General features: G+C 36.1%; 3 protein-coding genes, 1 long non-coding RNA gene and 1 pseudogene across 9 annotated transcripts; 4 read left to right on the forward strand and 1 right to left on the reverse strand.

Moving 5' to 3' along the window:
• Positions 1-2,223: 2,223 nt before the first annotated feature.
• On the forward strand, positions 2,224-5,757 carry LOC142527856 (receptor-like protein kinase HSL1). The gene is made up of 2 exons (XM_075632832.1): positions 2,224-4,979; positions 5,064-5,757. Exons 1-2 carry the CDS (start codon positions 2,366-2,368, stop codon positions 5,453-5,455), a joined length of 3,006 nt encoding a protein of 1,001 aa, XP_075488947.1. The 5' UTR covers positions 2,224-2,365; the 3' UTR covers positions 5,456-5,757.
• A 2,951-nt stretch (positions 5,758-8,708) lies between these two features.
• LOC142526169 (serine/threonine-protein kinase-like protein CR4) lies at positions 8,709-9,848 on the forward strand (annotated as a pseudogene).
• A 1,855-nt stretch (positions 9,849-11,703) lies between these two features.
• Positions 11,704-14,500, forward strand: LOC142528034 (NAC domain-containing protein 73-like). Of its 6 annotated transcripts, XM_075633074.1 has the most exons (5): positions 11,707-11,839; positions 11,915-12,001; positions 12,111-12,318; positions 12,416-12,605; positions 13,647-14,500. In XM_075633074.1, exons 3-5 carry the CDS (start codon positions 12,166-12,168, stop codon positions 14,234-14,236), a joined length of 933 nt encoding a protein of 310 aa, XP_075489189.1. In that variant the 5' UTR covers positions 11,707-11,839; positions 11,915-12,001; positions 12,111-12,165; the 3' UTR covers positions 14,237-14,500. The 6 variants fall into 6 exon arrangements, with proteins under 6 accessions (XP_075489186.1, XP_075489184.1, XP_075489183.1 ...); XM_075633071.1 differs by lacking the exon at positions 11,915-12,001 and having other exon boundaries at positions 11,704-11,839; positions 12,048-12,318; XM_075633069.1 differs by lacking the exon at positions 11,915-12,001 and having other exon boundaries at positions 11,704-11,839; positions 12,088-12,318.
• Positions 14,501-14,606: 106 nt separating this feature from the next.
• LOC142528033 (uncharacterized) lies at positions 14,607-22,757 on the reverse strand. The gene is made up of 14 exons (XM_075633067.1): positions 22,380-22,757; positions 21,210-21,371; positions 20,913-20,978; positions 20,571-20,714; positions 20,328-20,441; positions 20,021-20,122; positions 19,757-19,942; positions 19,273-19,362; positions 19,074-19,208; positions 18,134-18,256; positions 17,723-17,808; positions 17,041-17,653; positions 16,821-16,898; positions 14,607-16,000 (listed from the first exon to the last, which is right to left on the reverse strand). Exons 1-14 carry the CDS (start codon positions 22,632-22,634, stop codon positions 14,954-14,956), a joined length of 3,201 nt encoding a protein of 1,066 aa, XP_075489182.1. The 5' UTR covers positions 22,635-22,757; the 3' UTR covers positions 14,607-14,953.
• Positions 21,378-22,131, forward strand: LOC142528035 (uncharacterized). Its single transcript, XR_012815589.1, has 2 exons — positions 21,378-21,932; positions 21,972-22,131. It is a non-coding gene; the product is annotated as an uncharacterized LOC142528035 (long non-coding RNA).
• Positions 22,758-24,630: the final 1,873 nt, after the last annotated feature.

Consider the following 24,630-nt stretch of genomic DNA (forward strand, 5'->3'; position numbering starts at 1 on the left):
TTTTAACTATTAGATTATCAACATATGATGTCAACTATCATTAATATATAAGAGACATATGTCGGGGTATAGAGAAAATTAATCGCCATGAAACATAGACTAACTCGTAAAAACCAAACCTCCGCGACAAGAATTAAATTATTTAACCTTCTTCTATGTTTATAGGTTGAAATTCAATGCCAAATTTAATATCAAACATTTAATTCTAACAATCATTCAACAGGTACGCAATAAAAGGGGTTGATTTCCCTTTTTCTTATCTTAGAAGTACGGTTGAAACGAGAATTAAAGATGAAGGGAAGTTTGTCTCTTCACTTGAAGAAGTAACCAAATAAATTAAATGTATTAGTCGTAATAATATATAAGTAACATGGTCATTTTTATTGATTACTAGATTGTGATATTCCTTTAATTATTTTACGATATAGGTGACCCCTCTCTTTCTTGTTAATGACTTTGTCGGAATTTTTATTCATCAATTTATGTACTTTATATATTAGGAATTTAATGAATATTTGGTGTATTCAAAAATATATGTAGGTATATATATATAATGTGAAATGAATTAATTTATAATTAGTTGTCCCAGCCGCTAACTTAGAAAAAAATTGGGGCCTCAGAACGAAAAATAATAATCTCTTCTTTTTCAAATAAGTTGAACGTACTTTGAAAGGATAACATGCAAATATTATATATATAATCATAATTTAATACTTTTAAAAATAAACATATAATAATATTTAAAAAAATTAAGTTCCGTTTCTTTTATTATTATTTTCTTTTTAATAACTTCCTCTCATACTTGCATGGGTCCATTTTAATGGCATTCACCGATGGGATAAGATATATAAATGATATTATAAAATACGTGAGAGTTATAATTTATGTATTTCCATACATTGGATTGAGGTAGGAAAACCGAAAAGATAACAGATTGTTTGTTACAAGAGAAGCATACAAATTAAGCCCATCCATCACACGAAGGTGCAGACAAAATATAAGGAAAATGACCAATCCCACTTGTACAGTTTGGAAATTGCCCAAATTTGGTTAAAACACGATCCCCGATTGAACTCCCAGAATTTTAGGGTCATCAGCAAAATATATAAAATAGAAAATACCATCGAACTATGTATTTCACTGCTACTTTTGACTTACTCTGTAACTCACTGTTCCATTTGTTATATTCTAGCTGTCTTCACCCAGAGTCTTTTCACAGGGAAAATATCAGCTTTACACACACCCATTGAGTGTATTAAAACTATGGAGTAGGACATTCCACAGGTCATTTTCAGTCGTCGCACGTGGTGATGCACACACATATATATCTTAGCTACAGTTTTGTGTATCTAAGTCACAGTTCTGGGGTAGCCAGCCAGTGGTTGCTTTTCTCGACTTCTTAAATTCAGTTCTTTGATTTTAGACTCAGATGGTCAATCCTAGATTGAGTGTTACTTTGTTATTATTTATTAACTTATAGTATTTAAGATGATTTTTAAAATTCATTCAAACACTAACAAAAAACTATAATTGAATGATGTGGCACGTTCTCTTAGGTCCATTAGTTTTTGGTTGGCTCGATGAAGTGATCCGATAGCAGACAGGCAGGCGAGAATTAAATTTGCCCAGATTAAATAAAATGCAAAATAAATATTTTGAAAAGAATAGTATCTTCTTAACAATTGAAAACACATGAATAGCATATGTTTTTTTTTTACCATCCGGAATAATTACACAGAAATAACAGCAGTATTTTTACCATCCATAATAATTACATAGAAATAGAAGCAGTACACACGGTGAACCCAAATAACTACAATACCCGCAAAGTAAAATTCTGTAAACCTTTATTACCTAGTGAACTTCAAAAAACTCTTGTTAAATTTCAAAAGTTACATAAATAACATAAAAGTGAGCGTCGAAGTATGACTAACCCGCATCTTAATAATTCGACCCCCTTCTGTATCCTACATCTACACTCAACTTCATTTTGCTCCTTTCTAAATAGAATGATTCGGGGATACTCAATCTATAAGCATGGTGGGAGTGGAGACTTATCTTTAAGAAATCCACCACTATTATTCACACACCCGATTTCATATTGTTGATTGTTAATCCAAACATAATTATTGTAAAATGGACCTGGAAAAACAAATGTATATGTATATATATGAGAATATTTTCAAGTCTTTTTCAAACAAGAACATGTCTTAGTTAAGTTAATTCTTTTGCCAATAACGTCTCCCGCCCCACATCTTCTCCAAACCGAAGGAAGACTGTCATTGCATTTCCTTAGACCAACAATCTCAAGTATTCAGTTTCACCACTAAAACAAGGAGACTTACTTCACAGCTGCCACCGGAAAATGCAGCGCCACCTCCATTTCTACCACAATATGCAGTTCCTTCTCCTCCTCCTATCCCCGCCCGTCATACTCTGCCTAAACCAAGAAGGGATTTATCTCCAGAGAGCCAGGTTCGGGTTCGATGACCCCAATGCCGTACTCTCCAGCTGGAACCCCCGCGACGAGACCCCATGCAACTGGTACGGCGTCGTTTGCGATCCCACCACAGCATCAGTCATCTCCCTCGACCTCTCGAGCGCCAACATCTCCGGCCCCTTTCCTTCCATTATCTGCCGCATCAAAAACTTATCTTTCATTTCTCTTTACGACAATTTCATAAACTCCACTCTCCCAGATGATCTCGACACTTGTCATTCACTGCAGCACCTCGATTTAGCACAGAATTACATGACCGGAGCGCTCCCCTCCAAGCTAGCGGATCTCCCAAACTTAAAGTATCTGGATTTGACTGGAAATAACTTTTCCGGCAGTATCCCCGAAAGCTTTGGAATGTTTCAGAAACTTGAGGTGTTATCGTTGATGGAGAATTTAATGGAAGGGACAATTCCGTATTTTCTTGGGAATGTTTCGACGATGAAGCAGCTTAATCTTTCCTACAACCAATTCTCTCCTGGTCGGATACCGCCGGAGCTTGGCAATCTTACGAGTCTTGAAGTGCTGTGGTTGACGGAAACTAATTTAATCGGGGAAATTCCGGATTCACTTGGACGACTCGTTAGGCTCGCCGACTTAGACTTGTCGTACAACTCGTTGACGGGTTCGATTCCGGGTTCGATCACTGAGTTGACCAGCGTAGTTCAGTTGGAGCTGTATAATAACTCATTGACGGGCGAGCTTCCAAGCACAGGGTGGACAAAGATGACGTCACTGAGACGGCTGGATGCCTCCATGAACGGGTTGACTGGGTTGATACCCGCTGAGTTGTGCTCGTTGCCCCTCGAGTCACTTAACCTGTACCAGAACCATTTGCGAGGGGAATTGCCAGTGGAAATTTCAGATTCCCCTAATTTGTACGAGTTGAGGCTCTTCCAAAATCAATTATCGGGAGAACTACCTCAGAATCTTGGTAAAATCTCGCCTTTAAGGTGGATTGATGTTTCAACCAATGGATTTTCTGGTCATATTCCGGAAAATTTGTGCTTTATGGGGTTGCTCGAAGAGTTGTTAATCATAGAGAATTCTTTTTCCGGCGTTATTCCGTTCACACTCGCTTCTTGCACGAGCTTGCAGCGCGTGAGATTGGGGCATAACAAGTTTTCCGGTGACGTTCCTGCAGGATTTTGGAGTCTTCCTCGCGTGTCATTACTTGAGCTTATAAACAACTCATTTTCTGGTGGAATTGCGAAAACTATTGCTGGCGCATCCAATTTGTCTCGGTTGGTTTTGTCGGAGAATAATTTTTCCGGCACTGTTCCAGAAGAGATCGGATTATTAGAAAATTTAATGGAGTTTTCGGGATATCACAACGGCTTTTCAGGTTCTTTACCCAGCAATATCGTCAATCTTGGTCAGTTAGTAAAGTTTGATCTTCATGACAATGGATTATCTGGCAAAATTCCAAATGGAATTCATTCTTGGGAGAAGCTAAATGAGCTGAATTTGGCAAATAATGATTTTTCGGGTGCCATTCCAGATGATATTGGGAGTTTAGCTCTTTTAAATTATCTGGATTTATCCGGAAACCAATTTGACGGCAAAATCCCAGCTGGGTTGCAGAACTTGAAACTTAATAGGCTCAACTTATCGAATAATCGTCTCTCTGGAGACATTCCACCATTGTATGCCAAGGGGATGTATAAAGATAGCTTTTTAGGCAATCCTGGATTATGTGGAGATATCGCTGGTTTGTGTAATGGAAGAAGTGAAGTAAAAAACATAGGCTACGTTTGGTTACTGAGATCAATCTTCATCCTTTCTGGATTGGTGCTTATCGTTGGCCTGGTATGGTTTTGCTCGAGGTACAGGAAAATCAAGAAGGCGAAAAGATCAATTGATAGATCAAAATGGACATTAATGTCGTTCCACAAACTGGGATTCGGCGAGGATGAAATAATGGACTCCCTCGATGAAGATAACGTGATTGGAAGTGGGTCATCTGGTAAGGTTTACAAGGTGGTTCTGAGCAACGGTGAGGTTGTAGCTGTGAAAAAACTTTGGGGACATTCAAAACTGCGCAATGATGATGAAGATGTTGAAAAGGGTAAACTTAAAAGTGATGGTTTTGATGCCGAGGTTGAAACATTAGGGAAGATTAGGCACAAGAATATCATCAAGCTGTGGTGTTGTTCCACGACCTGGGATTGCAAACTTCTGGTTTACGAGTACATGCCTAACGGGAGCCTTTATGATTTGCTTCATAGCACAAAAAGTGGCTTACTGGACTGGCCGATAAGGTTTAAGATAGTGCTGGATTCTGCGGAGGGGCTATCTTATTTACATCACGATTGTGTGCCTCCAATTGTTCATAGAGATGTGAAGTCGAATAATATATTGTTAGATGCAGAATATGGAGCCCGGGTTGCTGATTTTGGTGTCGCAAAAGTGGTTGATGCAAATGGAAAAGTTGTTCAATCAATGTCTGTAATTGCAGGTTCTTGTGGATACATTGCACCAGGTTAGCAACTTAATATATTTCAATGTCATCTGTTGCGAAATATTTCCTTTTTTCTTGTTAATGAAATCACACCGGTATTTGCAGAATATGCCCACACCCTACGAGTGAATGAGAAGAGTGATACATACAGTTTTGGTGTAGTTATTCTCGAGCTACTAACAGGGAAGCTTCCTGTTGATCCCGAGTTCGGGGAGAAGGATTTGGTAAGATGGGTATGTTTTACATTAGATCAGAAAGGGATAGATCATATTATCGACCCGAAACTCGATTCATGTTTTAAGGATGAAATACGCAAAGTATTGAATATTGGCCTCCTCTGCACCAGCCCACTTCCCATTAATCGTCCATCTATGAGACGAGTAGTGAAAATGTTGCAAGAAATTAGCGCTGGAAACCAGCCAACAACTGCTGGGAAAGATGGCAAACTTACACCGTATTACTACGAAGATGCTTCGGATCAGGGAAGTGTAGCCTGACGGTTTTTAGATGCACGATGTTTTCGGTAATAAGGTGAAAAGATAAAACTGATAGAGGAGTTGAGCCCTCTCTGCAAAATGCAAATGAATCGGTACCTTTCATTGTCTCTTGGAGGAATTTTTATCTGTGGAATCATTCTATCAGGTGAATTTTTTTCATCTAAGCAGTACTTATCAGTTGGCCGTTGGAGAGATAAGTTGGTCCCTTTAATGGCAAATACTAGACATTTATGCAGGCTAGAAAAAACTCCTACCTTGTGAGTTTCTTTCCGTTCTTGTATATAAGTTATTTATTGCAACCACTGAGTTTGCTCCTACTGTCAGATTAACATTTAAATACCTTGTGAGGTCACTATGAGCCGTCTAAAATTCAAGTATGTTTCGGCTGTCAAAACGGGCTAGGCCCGACCAGCCCGCCACATAAAATAGTTGATGCACATGTAAGCAGGGATGCTATTCGAAGCTCGATTCGATAAAAGCTCGTTTGAGTTCGTTTAATGAGGCTCGTTAAGATAAACAAACCAAACTCAAGCTTTACAGTATTCGGTTCGTTAGCTTGTGAACATGTTCGTTGGTAAGTTCATGAGTAATTTTTTTGATGAAAAAATAATAGTTTTGATATTTGATTTATTGATTTTAAATATTATTTATGAAATATATAGAAAAATCTATTAAATTTATTTATTATAATAAATTTACAAATTTTAATAAGAATAATCTATTTTTCTTTAAATATATAATTTACTTTTTAATTAATTTAATTAAAATTTAATTGTATAATTCATATTTAATAAGCTTGTTTAGGCTCGATAAAAGTTTGAATAAGCTCGTGAGTCATGCAGATATTCGTTAAATAAAGCTCGAGCTCGGCTCGATTATAAACGAATCAAGCTCAAACATTCAAGAGTTCGACTCGACTCGACATGTAACTCAAAGTGTGGTACAGTGGTAGTTTCTAAATTTCATTAAAATATGATTTGGGGTTTAAAAAGATCTTTTGAGGTTAAGGAATTAAGTTTTTTATTTTCTGAAAATCTCTTATTGATATTCCAAAAGGTTATGTTCAACTCATATGGGGCGGCGTAACACTTAAAAAACTTAAAATTGAATAAATAATGTGTCGGTAATATTATTGTTGCTTGATCATGTAAATACAACAATGGATCGGATTAATTTTTTATTAATATAATATAATTAATTAATATCTATCCTTAACAAAAATTAGTTTAGTAATCTCAAAATATTAAAACCTAGGTGTGATATTGATTAATATAAATTAAATTCAGTCATTTTTTATTTCAAAATAAAATGGAATAATTCCTATTTGAAAGGATCGATTAGAAGTTGATAAGTGCTTAGAAAGGGGGTTGACTCGGTATCTCGTCAGTCGATAACAATCAGTTTAACTGAAAAAAACAGTTGCGGAAGTAAACTGACTGAGAGATAAAATAACTGACTGAAAATAATAACTGAAATAAAATGCACACGGTTTGTTTCTGGATGTTCGGAGAATAGAATAATTCATACGTCACCCCTTCTATCACGAAGATAGGATTTTCACTAAAAGACTTTGATCGAATACAAAAGTTGTACTGACCCACTTCAGTTTGGATTTAACACTGCCAAAACTGAAACTCTTAGTTCACAAAAACTTTTACAGTGCGTGACTGAATTTAACACGACTGAATGAATCTAACAATGATTTCAAAGTGCTAACAAGCTCGTAAATGTAACCTTGATTGCTACTGATCAATCTGATAAGAGTGAGCTTTTGATATTTGAGTACGAGTAGTTATTTTAGCAGCGTAACAGCAAGCTTGAATAGAATAGTTGTTCGTTTTCTTCTTCGACTGCTCTTCTCACCTATTCATAGGCTTCTATTCCAACGGTAACAATAAATAATATTTGAATCTTTATATCCGTTGATTGCCACGTCAATATTCCTCTGACAACCGTACGCTGCAATCTCTGAAATGCGGCGTTCCACTAAGTAACAGTCTGCTGTGTACCACTGTCGGTTAAATGTCCTTTCCCGATAACTGATGACGTGTTCAGCTGAAGAATCAGCTGCTGAGCAATAGCTGATAAGGTTTACAACTGCTGTTAGTTGACTGCTCGTTCAGTTGCGTAGTTCAGTTGCGGCTTCACACGTTCAGTTATTATAATCAGTTGGTTCGAGCTTTTGTCCTTCAGTTTGTCAAATGCCGAAACTTAGTTTCCAACACTATTATTTTACAATTAATTATGAAATAATGGAACCTAATAAATTTGATAATCTTGCATCTCCAGTTCGAATTGGACCCACTCGATTTCGGCAATACATATATGGTAAGAAAAATAGAGCTAGAGTGGACTGGGTAGCCTCGATCCAACTCAACCCTATCACCGGCCCCAGACAATTGGACTTATTTCTTTGAAGGCCCAAATAATTGCAAGTCCGGCTCATTTTAATATGAAGTTATAGTTAGGTAAAAAAAAATTGTAACAGAAGTCCAAAATATCAAACCTAATAACATTTAAGTATTGGAATGCAGATGGAGGATTACTGGAGTTGTTTTAACTATTAATTTTCAGTGTACTAAATGAATTTGTTACTAGCATCTTGATTTTCTTGTTCAAAACCTTTATTTTTATGATGTCATTTATACCTACTTTGATCCCTAACCTGAAGCTTTGCCAAGATACGCGGTTAATAATGTTACAGTTGGGTATTGCCCTCGAATAGATATCTTGTGAGACGGTCTCACGAATATTTATCTGTGAGACGGTCAACCTTACCGATATTCACAATAAAAAATAATACTCTTAGAATAAAAGGTAATATTTTTCATGGAGGATCCCAAACAAGATATATGTCTCACAAAATACGACCCGTGAGACCGTCTCACACAAGTTTTTGCCATTGCCCTCACCGCAAATCCAATTACTATAATTGATTAAATATGTTGAGTTAATGTTTTCTATTGATTATTGGATTTGTTACAAGGTAAGTTGAACAAAACCGTAGTAAATTTTTTTTTTGGAGCTTCCAAAATATATTAATGGAAATAAGAAGAAACCAAATTGAGTGGCTTATCAAATCAAATAACCTAACATTTCCTAACCTATAACCTTAGCAAGTATAGTTCTGCAACACTTCTTACCTGATCGAACCTCAAAGAGCAGACGTTTACGTGAAGAATAAGTGAACAAATTTAATAACCTTTTCCTTTCACATTTCACTTGTAAGTGTTACTCATTTGGGTATGCTCATCTCCCTTCATCGCCTGGATTAGTTCCGTAGAGAAACAATCATATAATTCTCATGGAAAATGAGTTATGGTGACGTTACAATCATCTATTATGTAGTATTATGTCTCCTGTCAATTTGTATTATGAGTTTTGCTCTCATACTTTTCCTTCTCTGCAAGAAGAATCCATTAATAAAGCCGAAAGAAAGCCCCCTTCCGGCAGCCAAAGTTTCGGCATCTTCATATCCTTTAACGGAAATCAACACTGCCACGGATGGCTTTAGCCACCGTAGGATCATCGGAAAAGGTCGGCTGGGGCACCGTGTATGCAGCGGTGATGCCTAGGGGAGAACTCGCGGCCGCCAAAAGAATTCATCCTCGACTGGTTTTAAACAACGCCGGTTTTGGCTTTTCTTCAACAATCAAATGACTTTCATTATCTGATCACCAGCACGTGGTCCCCATAACAGGTCTGTCACAGAAAGTTCGATGTTTTATAGCTTATTATACCATGATGTTAATAATAATATAGTTTGTTTGATCATTAACAGGCCAGGTTCTCGGAGGCTCCGGGGGAGAGAATAATAGTAATGGAATTTAACGGAATGCTGAGCCTGGATTTCCGACGGGTTGGCACTTCTCGACTGGGGACGGCGGCTGAGAATAGCCGCTGCACTGCAGGGGGGATCGAGTACCTACATGAAGTGGCGGCACCGCCAACAATACACGGCTGCGTGAAGCCATCTAATATACTTATCGATTCCAATTTTCGTGCAAGAATTTGTGATTATGGGATAAATTTTATGGCACAGCAAGACATGGACGGGCTTGTGGGGTACGTTGATGAAGAATATTGGATTGGGAAAAGGTGTGCTTCAAAGGAAAGTGATGTATTTGGATTTGGAGTGGTTCTGTTGGAGTTGTTGAGTGGGAGAAGAGAAGTTAAGGGGGGTTGATTGTTGAGTGGACCATGCCTTTGATCAAAGGGATGAAATTCAGTGAATTGTTGGACCCTAGGCTAGTGATTCCTAGTGATTTCAAGCCAATATTTAGATTGGCTAGGGGTTGCATTGGCTTGTGTTAGAAATTGTAGGAAAAATAGACCACCTATGGGTCAAGTGGCTTCTATTTTGAGCAATTTGGAGTTGGAGCTAACTTGTTGATTATCGTTTGTGTATATTTTTCGTCAACTATATGGTTCAAGGTGTGCTTAATTCATGGAATTTTTCAAAGCTGAACTGACTAAATGAAAATGCGATTGAACGTAAATATTTAAAACTTGATCATTTTTGGATCACACAATTATTAATGCTAGAATGGTATGATCAGGGTCATGCTATGACGGTTTAAAATGAAGCTTTCAATTAAATTAAAGCAAGAAAACATCCAAAGCGTGCAGTTAAGTGGACTTGTGGAAAAATAAGATTTCCAAACTTGAAATTAAAATTTTGACATTACCCGAAAATAAGAGGCCTATTTTATACGTAAATGTACGTAAACCCTAATTCCAGAGAAGCTTTCTCGTTAAGCTTTCTGTTGCGTAGCTTCCTTGGGAAGGTTTTGTTCGGCATCATGCACAGGATGAAAGTGACACCCAATAAATTATCAAACGTATTTATCTTTTATGTCGGCTGAATATTCTAAAATTATTTTGCTGACATAATCATCTCCACTTAATTGCCTCTTAATTTGTTATATTTTCCACAATATCAATATAACTCATGCTTAATTGATGCCTCAACGACTGGTCCAATACAATGCATTACCATGCATGAGTTTATAGTTGGAATTAAATTTAAATATTTCCGAGTGTTTACCTGGGTGCATCGAAAGATAACGATTGTGAGTTTTATCGTCTTAAAAAAGAAAATAAAAGAAGGAAAGCTTAATTTTTTCAGTTAGAATGAGAGCATATCAGAACAATTAAACAAACAAGTAACTAAAAGTTTTCATGTTTCACTGATAAAGTAGACACAATACCAATCTATGCCACTTCTACATACTTAATGTATGATGCATCCATATAATGAATTTGTGAGTGTTGTGTGGTAAAGAGAAACTAAAGTGTGTGTCATGAAATTGAAAACCTAGTGATAGAATTGAAATGACATTATGCCTTGCTTGAAAGGAGAAGTCTACGCCAAGAAATTGACAGAAAGAGTATAAAGAAAATTACAGAGTTTAGGTATAAAACTTATCCACATATAGATAATTGGCTATTTTCATATTAGTTGGCACGTATATATTGTAACACCATTTTTATTTGTTTAAGTTTTACAGTGGACAAAGTACTGATCAACTGAAGAAGAAGCTTTAGGGGGACTCTAAATGGACACTTGAGCTGAAGCCCTTTCACTCTCCTTAGCTTAGGTAAAGAGGTGAAACGTCCCTCCATGTCTTCTTATAGAATCAGCTCTTGCCCATTATCCACTCTATCCCTAAGTAACTTATTCCTTCTTCATTTGATCATTGTGATGGAAATTTTTTTAGGTGTATATACACATACATATATATATATATATCTGTGTGTGTGTGTGTGTGTGTGTTTCTTTTTGTAAAAATAATAAATTAAGGGCCTGTGATTTTTAACCATATTAATCAATATATACAAAACACCACACCATATATTAAGTAGATAAATATTGGCGTGTTCAAAATTTACTTCAAATAATCTAAAACTTTGAATGTCATCAAAATTTTATTTATAGCATTTACACTTTAAAAAAAATTATTTAAATAATACGAAGAGTTCAATATGATTGATAGTTATTATTTATGTGGTCAAACTAATGCTATTATAGGTCGGTGTAAAAATTTAGAAACAGTTCACATTTTCATACTTTTGCAAGAATAAAGCGACCATTACATAGCCACGATATGTATGAAAATGGTGAAGAAAAAAGAGAGAACAAATACCGAATTAATGTATTTTACAAAACAAAGGTAAAACTTGACGTCCAAGCAACCAAATAGTTTTTAATACATACACATAATCCTTCATTCTTTTTGTGCAATACTACAATATAATTTAGCATTCATATCTCTCGCCCGGCCCACCTCTCTTTGAAGGTTCTTACTGCGGATTCAAAACCTGTTCCAATTTCAGAACTCCAGTGAAGAAAGTACCCAAAGACGATCGGAAAATTCAGTTCAAGTAATTATTGAACACGAAGCTGTGATGTAATTTTCATTACATATGTATCCATAATATATAGCTATCCGTTTTCAGTGTGTATGTTTGCGGCAGTGGAGTCAAAGGAGGGACAATTTTCGCTGCCTCTGTTCTAGTTTTTCTCTCCATAACAATATATTTGTTGTATTTATTCTATCCCCTAATTCTTCTAGAAAAATCTTGGTTCTAGGTATGTTTGCTTGTTGATCAGTATTAATATGTGTTCTCAGAAATAATTCGGTTCCGAATTCAGAGAGGTGGAGGAAACTGCAGAAGAAACCCCGAAGTTGGATGGGCATAAGATCCGTATGGAAGAAATGACATGGTGTAATAATGACCAAGAAGCTGCCCTCCAAATTATCTCGTCTTCTAAAGATAACACCGTCTCTTATCCAAATGATGATCAACCCAAGACTTTAGTTTGCCCTTCATGTGGCCACACCATAAAACTCCTAGATCAGGTTCAGCTATTAAAATTTCTTTGATTTTATCAAATTAAATTTATGGTAATATTCCTGGGAAAAATGAAATTTATTTCATGTAAAAACATTGAGTTAGACCGGACTTCAAGATTTGCCGGGACTACCAGCGGGGGTGAAGTTTGATCCATCTGATCAAGAAATCCTTCAACATTTGGAAGCTAAAGTGTTCACTCATATACGGAAACGTCATCCTTTAATTGATGAATTTATTCCCACAATAGACGGTGAAAATGGAATTTGCTACACTCATCCTGAGAAGTTGCCAGGTTGTACATTTTTTTCGCCGCCGCAATTTGATTTTTCTTGTCGAGATAAGAACATGCGTTTACGTAAAAGAAAAGTTATTTATTTTTGCAAATCAGGAATTACATATATATCTTAAAAACCCTAATTTGCTTTTGAAAATTGGAAGCGTCTGAACTTTCAAATCTTAATATAGCTATAACATTTATATCTTCATTTTAGATATAATTAAGAAAACTACATTTTTGGTCGTACATTTTTTATTTTTTTCGATTTTGGTATCTATGTTGATTAAATTCAATTTGGGTTATGTATCTTTCAATTTTGGTCATTTTTCATCGAAAGTGCTGATGTGAAACAACATACATCAACGTCATATCGGAGCCACGTAGATGTCATATCAGCGTCACGTCGAAAAATGACTAAAATTGTAAAAACAACAAAGATAACTGACCAAAACTAAAATTTGATAACATAGAAATAAAATCGTAGGGAGACTTGTACACAACTAATATTGCAATTTTTTCGATATAATTTGAACATAGTAAATAAATTATTGACTATTACTTGTGTGACCATATGCTAGCAAGCATTAATCCGGTTGATTCTGTACTTATTACACCTGATTGTGCATGTACATTAATCGTGGATTAACAAATATTAGCTAATGAAATATTTTATTTGATAATTTTTAATTTTCATATACATTTCAAGATAAAACTATAATAATTCACATGATGAAACTTCAACCGGTATCATGTTCCATTAACCACTATTTTTCATTGAATATGTCTCTGTGAGACCGTTTCACTGGCATGTATCCATAAGACGGATTGATCCGACCTATATCTATCATGAAAAGTAATACTTTTATGTAAAAAGTAATACTTTTACACGAGTTTGATCGGGTTGGATATCAGTTTTACAAAATTGACCCGATCTCACAAGAGATTTTGTGTTTTTCATTTTATATCTAACGTACCACAGATTTTGCTGAAGTTCTCGACCTATATTTACTCAGCATCTAATGGTCTTCTGTAAATTCTCATTGAATATACATACAGGAGTTAGCAAAGATGGCCAAGTGCGCCATTTTTTCCACAGACCCTCCAAAGCATACACAACCGGTACACGAAAAAGGCGGAAAGTCCACACAGACGCCGATGGTGGCGAAACCAGGTGGCATAAAACAGGCAAAACGAGGCCAGTTAATTCGACTGCTGGCAATGTCAAAGGCTACAAAAAGATACTAGTCCTCTACACCAACTATGGTCGCCAAAGAAAGCCCGAAAAGACAAATTGGGTGATGCATCAATATCATTTAGGAGACAATGAAGAGGAAAAGAATGGAGAACTAGTTGTCTCTAAAGTATTCTACCAAACACAGCCTAGACAGTGTGGATCATCTAGCATGAAAGAGGCACTCACGAATCCTAATATATCGAGAGCTTCAAGCCAGAACAAAGATAACACTTTCACTAAAATTGGCGTTTTTGTTGAGTACTATAATCCTCCACCCTTTATTTCATACAGCATTGGAAGCCAACATCAAGCTAATAGCGACAGCCCGCCTCAGATTATTCCTAATTTGGTTGTTCATGGTGATGGATCAACTTTATTTCATATGCCTTCAAGTGCAAGCAAAGGCAAATGAGGAAGTTTATTAAAAATTCAGAGGGAAAAAAAAAAAAAAGAAAAGAAAATTTGTTGTTAATAAGTTATAACAATGATCGATGAGGAAACTTGTGGCGCTGGCAGAAGATACGCTCGCCGGTGGGAGCAATTATAATTTAATATCGAGTAGAAATTAGTCACGCTGAATAAATGATTATTATTTTATTATCTTCCAAAGATCCTGTGTTTTAGAATTTTATGTATAGGGCAGGCTTCTTCGAATATGATGTTATTGTGAGAAAATATTATACATTTCCTTCTAATGATTTAAATAAGTTGTGCGTTGTCAGAGTCCATAAAGTGTCAATATGTCCATCGAATCACCCAGCAACCAGGAAAGGGAAAAAAAATAAAATAAAAAATAAGACTATCAAATTAATATCAAACCTTAAGGAAAGAATAAAACCAAAACACTTGTAAAACAATCCCATCCTCCCTATCTGAAAACTACCAACCTCGAGAAAAAAATAACTTCCCAGAAGAAATATGGACCCAAAAGAGAAGAAAACGAAGAATTACATCACACCCCCGTAATTAGTCGACTCATCCCAGCCTACAAGTAACTTCTTCAAGGTACTAGACGACGCACCAATCTCTGCACTAAAACTGCTGAGGATTTTGCCGTCCTGAAGAACATACTGCATGCTATAATGACGAAGTTCAACTTACAAACACTAGACAAAACAAATTGCTTAAATTATGACTTCAGAAGAATAAATTTTTCATAGAGTGCTAGAATGTCTTTTTTGTTGGGATTCCTCAATTGAAGCAGCTCGGCACCAAAATTATGCTTCGTAAGCTCTTGCTTCAGTTTCTGTACGGTAAACTTTGTATAGTCTTCAGAGGTGGTTTGTTGGCTACCGGAATCTTCATCACCCTTAAATACAGAACCACCATCTTCTGGAGAGGTGAATTTTAGAGGACTTGTATTACTCTTAGCCCTCTTATTTGCTCGGGTTGCTCGGTCATTTGTGTCTGTGTCATGTACTGAGTCGATGCCCACTTCATATTCATCCGTCCTACCACGCTTCACATGAGAAGCAGTTCTTAGTTTGCTGTCCAATGTTGCTTTTTCACTAAATCGAAGTGTGTTAAATTCTTGAGAAAGTGCATCAAGTTTTCCCTGAGTGACTTGTAGCTGAACAGATAGGGCCTCGGCCCTGTTATTTGCTTCCGCATGGGCAACACGCTCAGACTCCAACAAGCTCTCAAGTACGTGCACAGTATTCTTCCTCTGGTTGTTGGTCGACTGCAAATGTGTCTCAATTTCCTTTTCCCTTTCTCTAACTCTTTCCTCCAGCATTTCAACCTTAAATAATGCATCCTTTTCAGCTGCTTTATACCTCTCCACTTCATTAGCCAAGTCAGCCTTCTGCCTCTCCAAACTTTCAGCATACCTTTCGGCTCTCTCAATTTGTGCTAATCTTTCCATTGCAACTCGCTGGAAATCACTCTTATCCTTCTGAGCAGAGACTGCTTCTGCCCTGGCCTCATCAGCCAATTCAGTTGCTCTTTTAGCCTGTATCTCAGCTGCTTTACACCTTTCATGAAGTTCCTCAAATCTGTTAAACTGTGTTTGGTACTTCTGATCCAGGTATATCTTTTCCTGTTCCAGAATCTTAGCTTTGCTTTCAGCTGATTGAGCCATGGTATTTGCATGCTCAACCTTCTCAATTAACTCCTTCATCTCAAGCTTCAATGTTGATGTTTCTAAATCATAATTCTTAATCTTTGACTCAGCAGCCTGCCAACAGCAGAAGCAAAAAAAAAACATCACAACTCATTAAACCTACAGATGCACACAACAAATAGATGCACTGCTATTTGACATCACTAACCCTAATTAGTGCAAGATTAATTAAAGTGCACGCATACTAATTCACATATAGTTTTTTGTCCCAAGTCAAATAAGTCATAGAATCCCCAATCAGCTTGTCTGAAAAAATTACATTCACTTTGTTAATAAATAGTTAGACCCCACGATTCGAGAAACAAAGCCATCTAGAGCAACAGATTCATGGACTTCAATAATCACATGTAAGGGTGAGCAAAAGTTCGGTTCAACCAAACTAACTGACCAAATGGAACTAATTTGTCTAGCAATTTCAGTAAATTGGTTTATAAATCATAGAAATGTTTTTTTAGTTCGGTTTGATTTCATAAATATTTTCCAGAACTGAACAGCCCGAACAACTCGAATAAACAGGAGAGGAATTCAGCTTTATGCATGATTCGTTTAAGTTGGTTTGATTTTCTGTAAGCTTGATTCATTTGGTTCAGTAATGGCAAAAAATCAGTTCAGTCAGTCATTAGTTCGATTTTGAAAAATTCAGTCAGTTTCATGTAGTTTGAAATTTCAGTAGTCACCCACAGAATGCGACCTGTTTGAAAATGTATCAATTTTAATCATTAGGAATAACCGCCGCAGGAAATAATGTAAAGAATAAGACAGTGTAGAACACAACAGGGGCTTTTTCACAACGAAGTACTGCATTATACAGTAAAATAAGTTATAAACAGCAGTAGACATCTCTACAATATAATTACTTTTGTGCCAAGCTCACCTTTAACTCCAAACTAAGGGTAGTTAAATGGTGTTCTGCTTGCTCAAATTTGGATTGCTTTTCCTTTATTTCAACCTCCTGCCAGTTCATGCAGATGAAATAACAGATCATTTTCAGATACTCAGCAGAAGTAAAAACGTAAGTATAATAATTGTGGAAAGGCCCTAAGAATGAGTTTTGTGTGTATACATTAGCGTGTGTGTGAGAGAGAGATTTCCACCTTTACTGTCAGGGAACGAGAGAATTCTGCCCTTAGAGCAGCTTCTTTGGCTTGTGCTTGATGATTAGTGCGCTCTTGGATAGAAGCTGCCTTCTCAAGAGCAGTTTTCACTTCTCTGACTGCAACATCGTATTTACGCTTCCATTCCTCTGCTTCTTCCATGGCTGACTCGGCTTTCTCTTGAGATGCTGCTAGTCTTGCTTCAGCGGCAGAACTTCTGGATCTGAGCATGGCCAATTCTGCACTTGCCTGCTCTTCCTCAGCTTTCTGCTTTGATAAAACCAGATAATATTTCCTTTTCCAATCCTGTAACTCCCGCCGCTCAGTCTCAAGGGTTTTTGATAAGTTGGAAGATTTCTCTTCCAGAGAACTACATTTCTTCTGCAAATTGGTTATACGGCTCATATAATCGTCTGTGAGCTTTTTCTTGTCATTGATAGCATCTTCATAACGTTTCAAATATTCTGACTTATACTTCTCACTTGCTTCCAGTTGCTTGTTAAGCAAGCCCATCTTGTCTTCAATTGACCGACATTTCAGAGCAAGAGAACTCTTCTCGGTTCCAATCTGGTCCATTTGCTTCCTGATTAAGTCCATAATGGGACCTTCCAAACTGGACATTCAAAGCCATCAGACAGAGGTTTGGTGCATAACCAAAGTAAACAGAAAAACTGACACGAACCTGTGCTGTAGAAACACGACAGCTTTCCGCCACTTCTCTGGTCCATGACATGTACTTTCGTACTTAGATAAAAGCCCATCAAGAACCTGCAAGAGGATTATGTAAACCATTTAGGATGTGTTTGGATGGAGTTATTTAGATTTAGGAAAAGAATTATGTTATGAAATTCAAATTATTCCATTTTATGATAACTTAAAATATATTGTATTGATTAATAATTAGCTAAAAATGGAAGGTGGAGATATCAAATTCATGCAATCCAACTGTATCCAAACAAGCGCAACAGATTTAAACATCAGATTACATCCCTAATAAAATGTGATTCCTCCTCATAAAGATACAGAGGGCTCAACATATACTCGTGGAGTCGATTATGTGAAAGGAGAAGACAGTTTTCAGAAGCAATAATACCTTCATAACTGTGTCCACTTTTGCACCAGCAGAATGACAAGCTATTCTCAGCTCCTTCTCCATATTCTCTACTGCGTTTGTGCATTGATGATAGGCCTCCCTAAAAGCATCCTTTTTAATATCCTGCAAAAACGAGCAGATGAATCAAGATCTAAAAATGCGCAAGAAAAAACATCACCTAACTGCAAACATGGTTATCTTCCTAAATAACAAAATCCTGAAATCCTTAATCACACAATTCTTGATTAACAAGATATGTTCCAGAATTTACATTGATCAAAGTCAAATAACATCCAAACCCAACCTCAAGTTAAGAAGAGTAAGCCTTCCGCAATTTTTTTGAGCCAAAATTTAGATTTATTTTCTGGCTACTGCATCCTTACAAAATCATTCACATTAAATTATTCTCCACGTAAAACCATAGGAGTGTATTCTCTATTCACTTTTTTGAGTTTTTTCCCAAAAATTGAGTCTCGGACTCAGATTCAATTCATCAGTTTCTTGTTGTATATACACACTACAATGTCAGTTCCCATTAGTTATCACCGTACTGCGTTTGAGCTCTATAGTGATTATTTATGTACTGAGTGAGAGATAATATACTCTACTGATACAAAAAAATTCTTTTGACCGGATTTATGAACCGATTCTTTTGATTCGGTTTTGTTTAATTGTGATTGCAGCAGTAATCAAAACATTCAAAATTCAAGCTACAAGAGCTCAAACTCAAGCACTAAACTAAGATCCGTGGTTCCATAACAAGTGAACTTGTGTTTAAACTTCAAATATGAAGTTATCGAGCTCAAATAAAAGCCAGGCTTGGGTTGGTCAACATTCACAAGGCCCAAGCTCAAAGGCAGGTATAGGATTTGGTAAGGATAATTTGAACCCTTAGCAATAGCCAATTCAAATGAATAAGAAAATATATAAAGATAATTACCTCGAATGCCTTCTTCAAAAAACTCTGAAGGCGGTTTTCATACTTTTGTCGTATTAAACCAGCCCCAACAGCCGTGGAATTGAATGTAGCCACGGACTTCTGAACTGCATCTTCATGTGCTTCCCTCAATGCAACCTACAAAACCCTATTAATAAGCAAACACGCAGATGTTCAACCTTTAAATAAAAGCAAAACTCACTTCCTCCGGAGGCTTGGCACGGTCAAAAGCAGACATATAGATCTCAGTAGCCAATTCGTAAGCTCTCTGACATTCAGCTTCCTCAACACTCTGACATAAATAATCAACAAATATTCAAAACAGAAGTAAAGACTCTAACCGGGACAGATGCATGTATGGCTTTGATATAAATGCTATGTGGAGTAAGAGAAAAATATATTTACCAATCCTTGGGACAAGACTAAGCCAAGAGGAAGTAAAACAGCAATGTAACAAGGAAAAAGGATGACCGTGGAAAGTAGAAATATAGCTCACTCAAGATGCGTTTAAATAATACTGACAGAATACTCAACCAGTTTTCCTCACAATAAGTAAACAAATTAACTTGTAGTTCTGAATTAGTTCTTTCAAACACTTTGATAACGTACATGAGAACAATTGTGTTCATAAAAAAGCTCATTTGTTCCTTCAATAAAGAGAACTGCATGCAAAAAATCAAACCGACCTGCCAAGAAGAGGTTATAGTAGGCACAGCACCATTATTAAGAGCATCTAGAAATGACTGAATAATACGAGCAAAAATGGGCCCTGTCATCACCATTGCCCCAACTTGCTTGGGCCTCGTCCTTTCAAAAACAAATCTAGTCAAAGCATCTAAGCCAGACCTAAATTCTGGTCTCAATTTGTCCAACTGCAAACGAGGAAAAAATTAGCATAAATAGGAAGAAGCATGCAAAAAGCAGCAAAACACTAGCAATCAGCCACTTACTGCAATTTGGTCAAGTCTCTGAAGATCGTTCTCATTGCTCAAAGGTCGTACAAGTGTGAAGCATTCTCTATCCGGAAAAAGTGCTCGAATGGATTCTCGTATCTAGTCATCAGTGTCAGAAATGGGCATTTCAATGTATCATTTCTAGGTCCAACAGAAATCTTAGGCATAAGTATTTGATAATAGTTAAGATTCAACCACAAAACAATATTACAGGGAGTATACTAATCATATGGAAAATACTGAGTATTACTATGACACAAACCATAAGTGAGCATCTGTGAATAAACAGGAAAAGAAAAGTAACCTCATTTTTGGCAGTTACATCTCTTCCACCACCCTCAACTGGTCTTAGAGCAAGCTCTAGATAGTCACGTGGGGTAATTTTACGATTGTCCTCCACCAAGTCTAAATAAAAATCCTGCAAGTGAAAATTCCGACAAAAAAAGAAAACGTAAGCCAGTGTTTTGGCTTTCCACTCACGGCAATGAGAAGAATGTCAACTATCAAGAATATAACAACAGATATTGGGATCTATATCTATAATTACCCTAAGAAGCCAGACAAATATCGGAGAGAATTGCCCTAGCTCCGAGGTTGTGGTCCTTCCCCCGGAAGCTCTGACACGAATATGCTTGGTCATTTCAGTCACAAGTGACAGGCGATCAAGAGCAGCTTCATCAATACCACCCATCTAAATCAAACAATCATACAGTCAGCAATTTCCCGAATCATTAAAGGACTCAACAATAGTAAAATAACTTAAAAACTGCCATCAAGAACTTAAACAAAACCTGACTAACAATAAAAAAAGGTTCAAGAACCAACAAGATAAACATAAAATTTGTAGTATATGTCTAAACATTGACATATAGTGTGACACTTCTCCCACCTGGTTGTAAATGAACATGCTTGATAATAGGACAGCCAACGAAAATATCTGTGTGCTATATGTTCCCTGTTAAAAAAGAAAACGTCATCAATAAATTCAAAATGGTTCGATGAAACCATGTTAAGAGTTTAAAAACTAATATCAGAGATGACATGCGGTTGAATATGTTGAACCATTAGGATTGCTGAAATGACATGCTGCGAGCAGTTATAAATAAAAAAAATGCAGAAAGAAAACAATAGTGAGAATACATGATTCATTTGAAAAGAATAAATGGCCTCAAAAAGTGAATCTAACCGTTTGGTCATATGCATCAATTCCTTCTGTGTCCAAGAGTAAGAGATTGTATTCTGTTCCATCAAGTGCAGTTCTCCTTAGTGGGGTGCTCCACAACCAAAGACCTTTAGTACAAGGGCGATGCGTTGATGCTACTTGAAACCCACTGCTCCTCCCAAGAAGCTAAAACAATAAACTCAAATGGCAGCTAAATAACAATGTGGTTTTCAAAACAGTACTACTTCAGTCCAAATAAATAATGTGGCTTTTAAAACGGCGCCAGTTTTGGATTCCAAACCATTTTGTACTTTTCTTTCACCCTACACACATTATAACGAAAACACATAACATCTAGATATATATGGATTTATTATTGGCAATCTAAAAAACAATATCGCTAGTTACATAGATGGTTAAGTATAAGTTCCATATATCGTCCCTGAGTCACTCCACTTTTAACATCTAAATCTAAAAACAATAAATTGGAGTGCCAAAACGAATTTAGAGGTGCCAGATTTTTATTTTTTAACTAAAATTTGGAGTCAACTTTAAAAAGTTCTTACACGTCCTTTGACACTAAAAATGATGTGACGAAATTGTCATTCTATCATGTTAAACTCGAGTTCTGACAATGCAATAATTGCCAAGTAATCCATAATTTGATACAAGAGAGGTGACTAAAATCCTAAGAGAAATTAAAAGTAACATTCTTTATCACCACCAATGACAACTAAGAACCAAGATGTACTGTAGAATCTTCTTTTTAAAAAAATATTAATAAAGAATCATGCATTTGCAGCTAAGTCTACTTTATACCGTGAAGAGCTCACATAAATCGAAGTCCTGAGTTCTTGGTATTTTCTTGAACCCAATTTCACTTCACTTATCAACTCCTTAATCCACTATCTTGTACTTGAGAAAGCCTCCCAAATAAAAAATTAAACTACCACCCACAAGCATCATACATGGAATCCTAATTTCAGTCAGAAATTCAAAAGAAAGGGAAAAAACGAAACAAAACCCTAATTCGCAAGAAAACACAATCAATCTAATGGCACTTATGATACAGGTAAATCCAAAACGCTTAATCCCTCAGCCAATTTTACAACTTCAACAAAGCATAACACAAACCCTAAGTAAAGAAAAAAGACTAGAGAACAAAAGTTTTCAAAACATATGTCCCACATTTACCTGATTTAGTATAAAACTCTTTCCCTGTCGAGCACGACCGCATACAGAAACCACGCCGACGGGCTCCTTCACCAGTTGAAGAAGAGCAAGCGCCTCGGGATCCATATGAAACTTCCCCTTTTCGTCGGAGTACACAAGCCGGATCGGCCTCGCAGGTCCGGCGGCATAATTGGTGGGCGGCGTCAGCAGTGGAGTAATCGGAGGCGCCGTCTGGGGAGATTCTCCGGCTGAGCCTCTTTGGAAAAGCCTTTTCATGATCCCAGCCCCGGTCAGTATAAAATTTCTTTGGAGAAAATGTTCAAAAGAGGGAGAGTAGATGGGGGAAAGAAAGGAAAAGGTTTTGAGACAGTGGAGCGCAGGGGCTTTTCGGACGCGATGATGGGTGAAATTACCATCTATGTAACAAGAATTGAATCGTATAAGGGCATTATAGTCATACAATACAAATATTGTTTATATCTCTTGCATACAGTCAATCAATTTTATATTTATAATAAATAATAATAATTTTGATATATGTTATAGATGATTAAATTAATTTTTAAATTACAATAAAAATAATAATTTTGACATAAATTATAATATTCTTTTATTGATACAAACAAAAAATTCGGAAGATTATATTAATAATAATCTATACATGTAATGAAACCATAGGTGGCGCTACATAGCGCATCGGAAAAACTTCTGGAAATTGTGCATAGAATAATGGATTGAGTTTTTATGTATAGTTTTTCTTGTAATGTGATGTATGTATATTTAATATAAATTTGTCGACAATATTTGTGTGACGTATTAAAATTGCATTAAAACGGAAAAATTTTATAAATATTTTTATGTTATGAGTTACATGATAAAAGAAAAATTTTAATAAAGATTAGAGATTTTTTTGCTTATAAAAAATTACACCAAAAATTGTTATAAATTACAATATACTATAATCTATATAGATATCAATCTCCAAAACTTGTTTTAAAACCACTCCTTGAAATCACAAGAGGGAACATGCTTCGGTTGTTTTATTTTTGAAAAATATAACTGTACAATGAAGGTTTAACTTTAGACATGAGCCTACAATTCTTTTTTCTCAAAATCTCGCCAGTTGAATTGTAATCGATTTCTGGTGATAGTTTAACTAATTTTTCTAATTTATTTTTCTACTCCTCTTCGCAAGCAGACACCCGTGAATTCATTCCTCTCTCTGCTTGGTATCTTTGTTTGTAGAAGACAGTGAGAATGAGATTGAGCTCAATCCTAGGATAATTATATATAAAAATAAAAAATGACTTATTTGTATTGCACAAGAGATATGCCTCTCATTTTGGTTTTTCAGTTAGAAAAAGATTTCACTGAAGAATAACTAAGGGATTGTTGCGTATATTGCATTCACGTGCATTTGAGAAGGTCGCACAGTTAATAATACAAGCACTACACCGAATCCCCAATCAACCAGATAAACTAGGTTGACATGTTTTCATAATAATTATAGGGTGTCGATCAACAACATTCTTGTAATGTCGATTGTAAATTACATGTAATATCGATTATGGAGTATATTTAGTACCCAACTACGGAATTGATCAAGCATCAAACAACATTATGCTCGTCAAGATGGTGTTCGGATGCAGATGAAGTGATAAAATCTAAGTGTATAGTCGATTATGAAACAAGTTAATTGGACATGTACTTAGATATACTGAAATTTAGATTTTTTTTTTAAAAAAAATTTCTTCCCCCAATTCGATGTGTTATGGTTCCTATATTCACTTCGTGAAAACTCGATGTGTTACAGTTTTTAAAATAGTTATTTCGATTAAAATGCATTTCATTGTAGTTTTGTAATTTATAAAAATAATATACAACTGTGATTTACATATTTATTTATTTTTTTTGGTGGTTTTACGTTCAGGTTTTAAATAGAGCATAATTATTCGGCCCAGGGTAGACCCTCTATTTTTAGCCCGATTAAATATGGGCTTCAATTCAGTGGCCCATATTTTATAATCATTTCTCGTGAATTCAGTCGTTAAATTAGATCTCAATGTGCAACTTTTTGCGTGTTTGTCAAAGCTTGTGCCTTGGTATTTATATCAACCTATTTCAATTTTTTTGCTTCAAAAAACATTACTTCTTACGTCTCACCAACACCATATTGGCCCAGCTCAAAAAGTAGGGAGCCAAACCAACCTAAAAGGAACTGAAAAAGGAGGTTAACAACAGAAACTCGCGGCTGCAATCAAGAGCTTGAAAC

Source organism: Primulina tabacum, chromosome 15 (genome assembly GCF_025594145.1).
Source record: "Primulina tabacum isolate GXHZ01 chromosome 15, ASM2559414v2, whole genome shotgun sequence".
Classification (NCBI taxonomy): domain Eukaryota; kingdom Viridiplantae; phylum Streptophyta; class Magnoliopsida; order Lamiales; family Gesneriaceae; genus Primulina; species Primulina tabacum.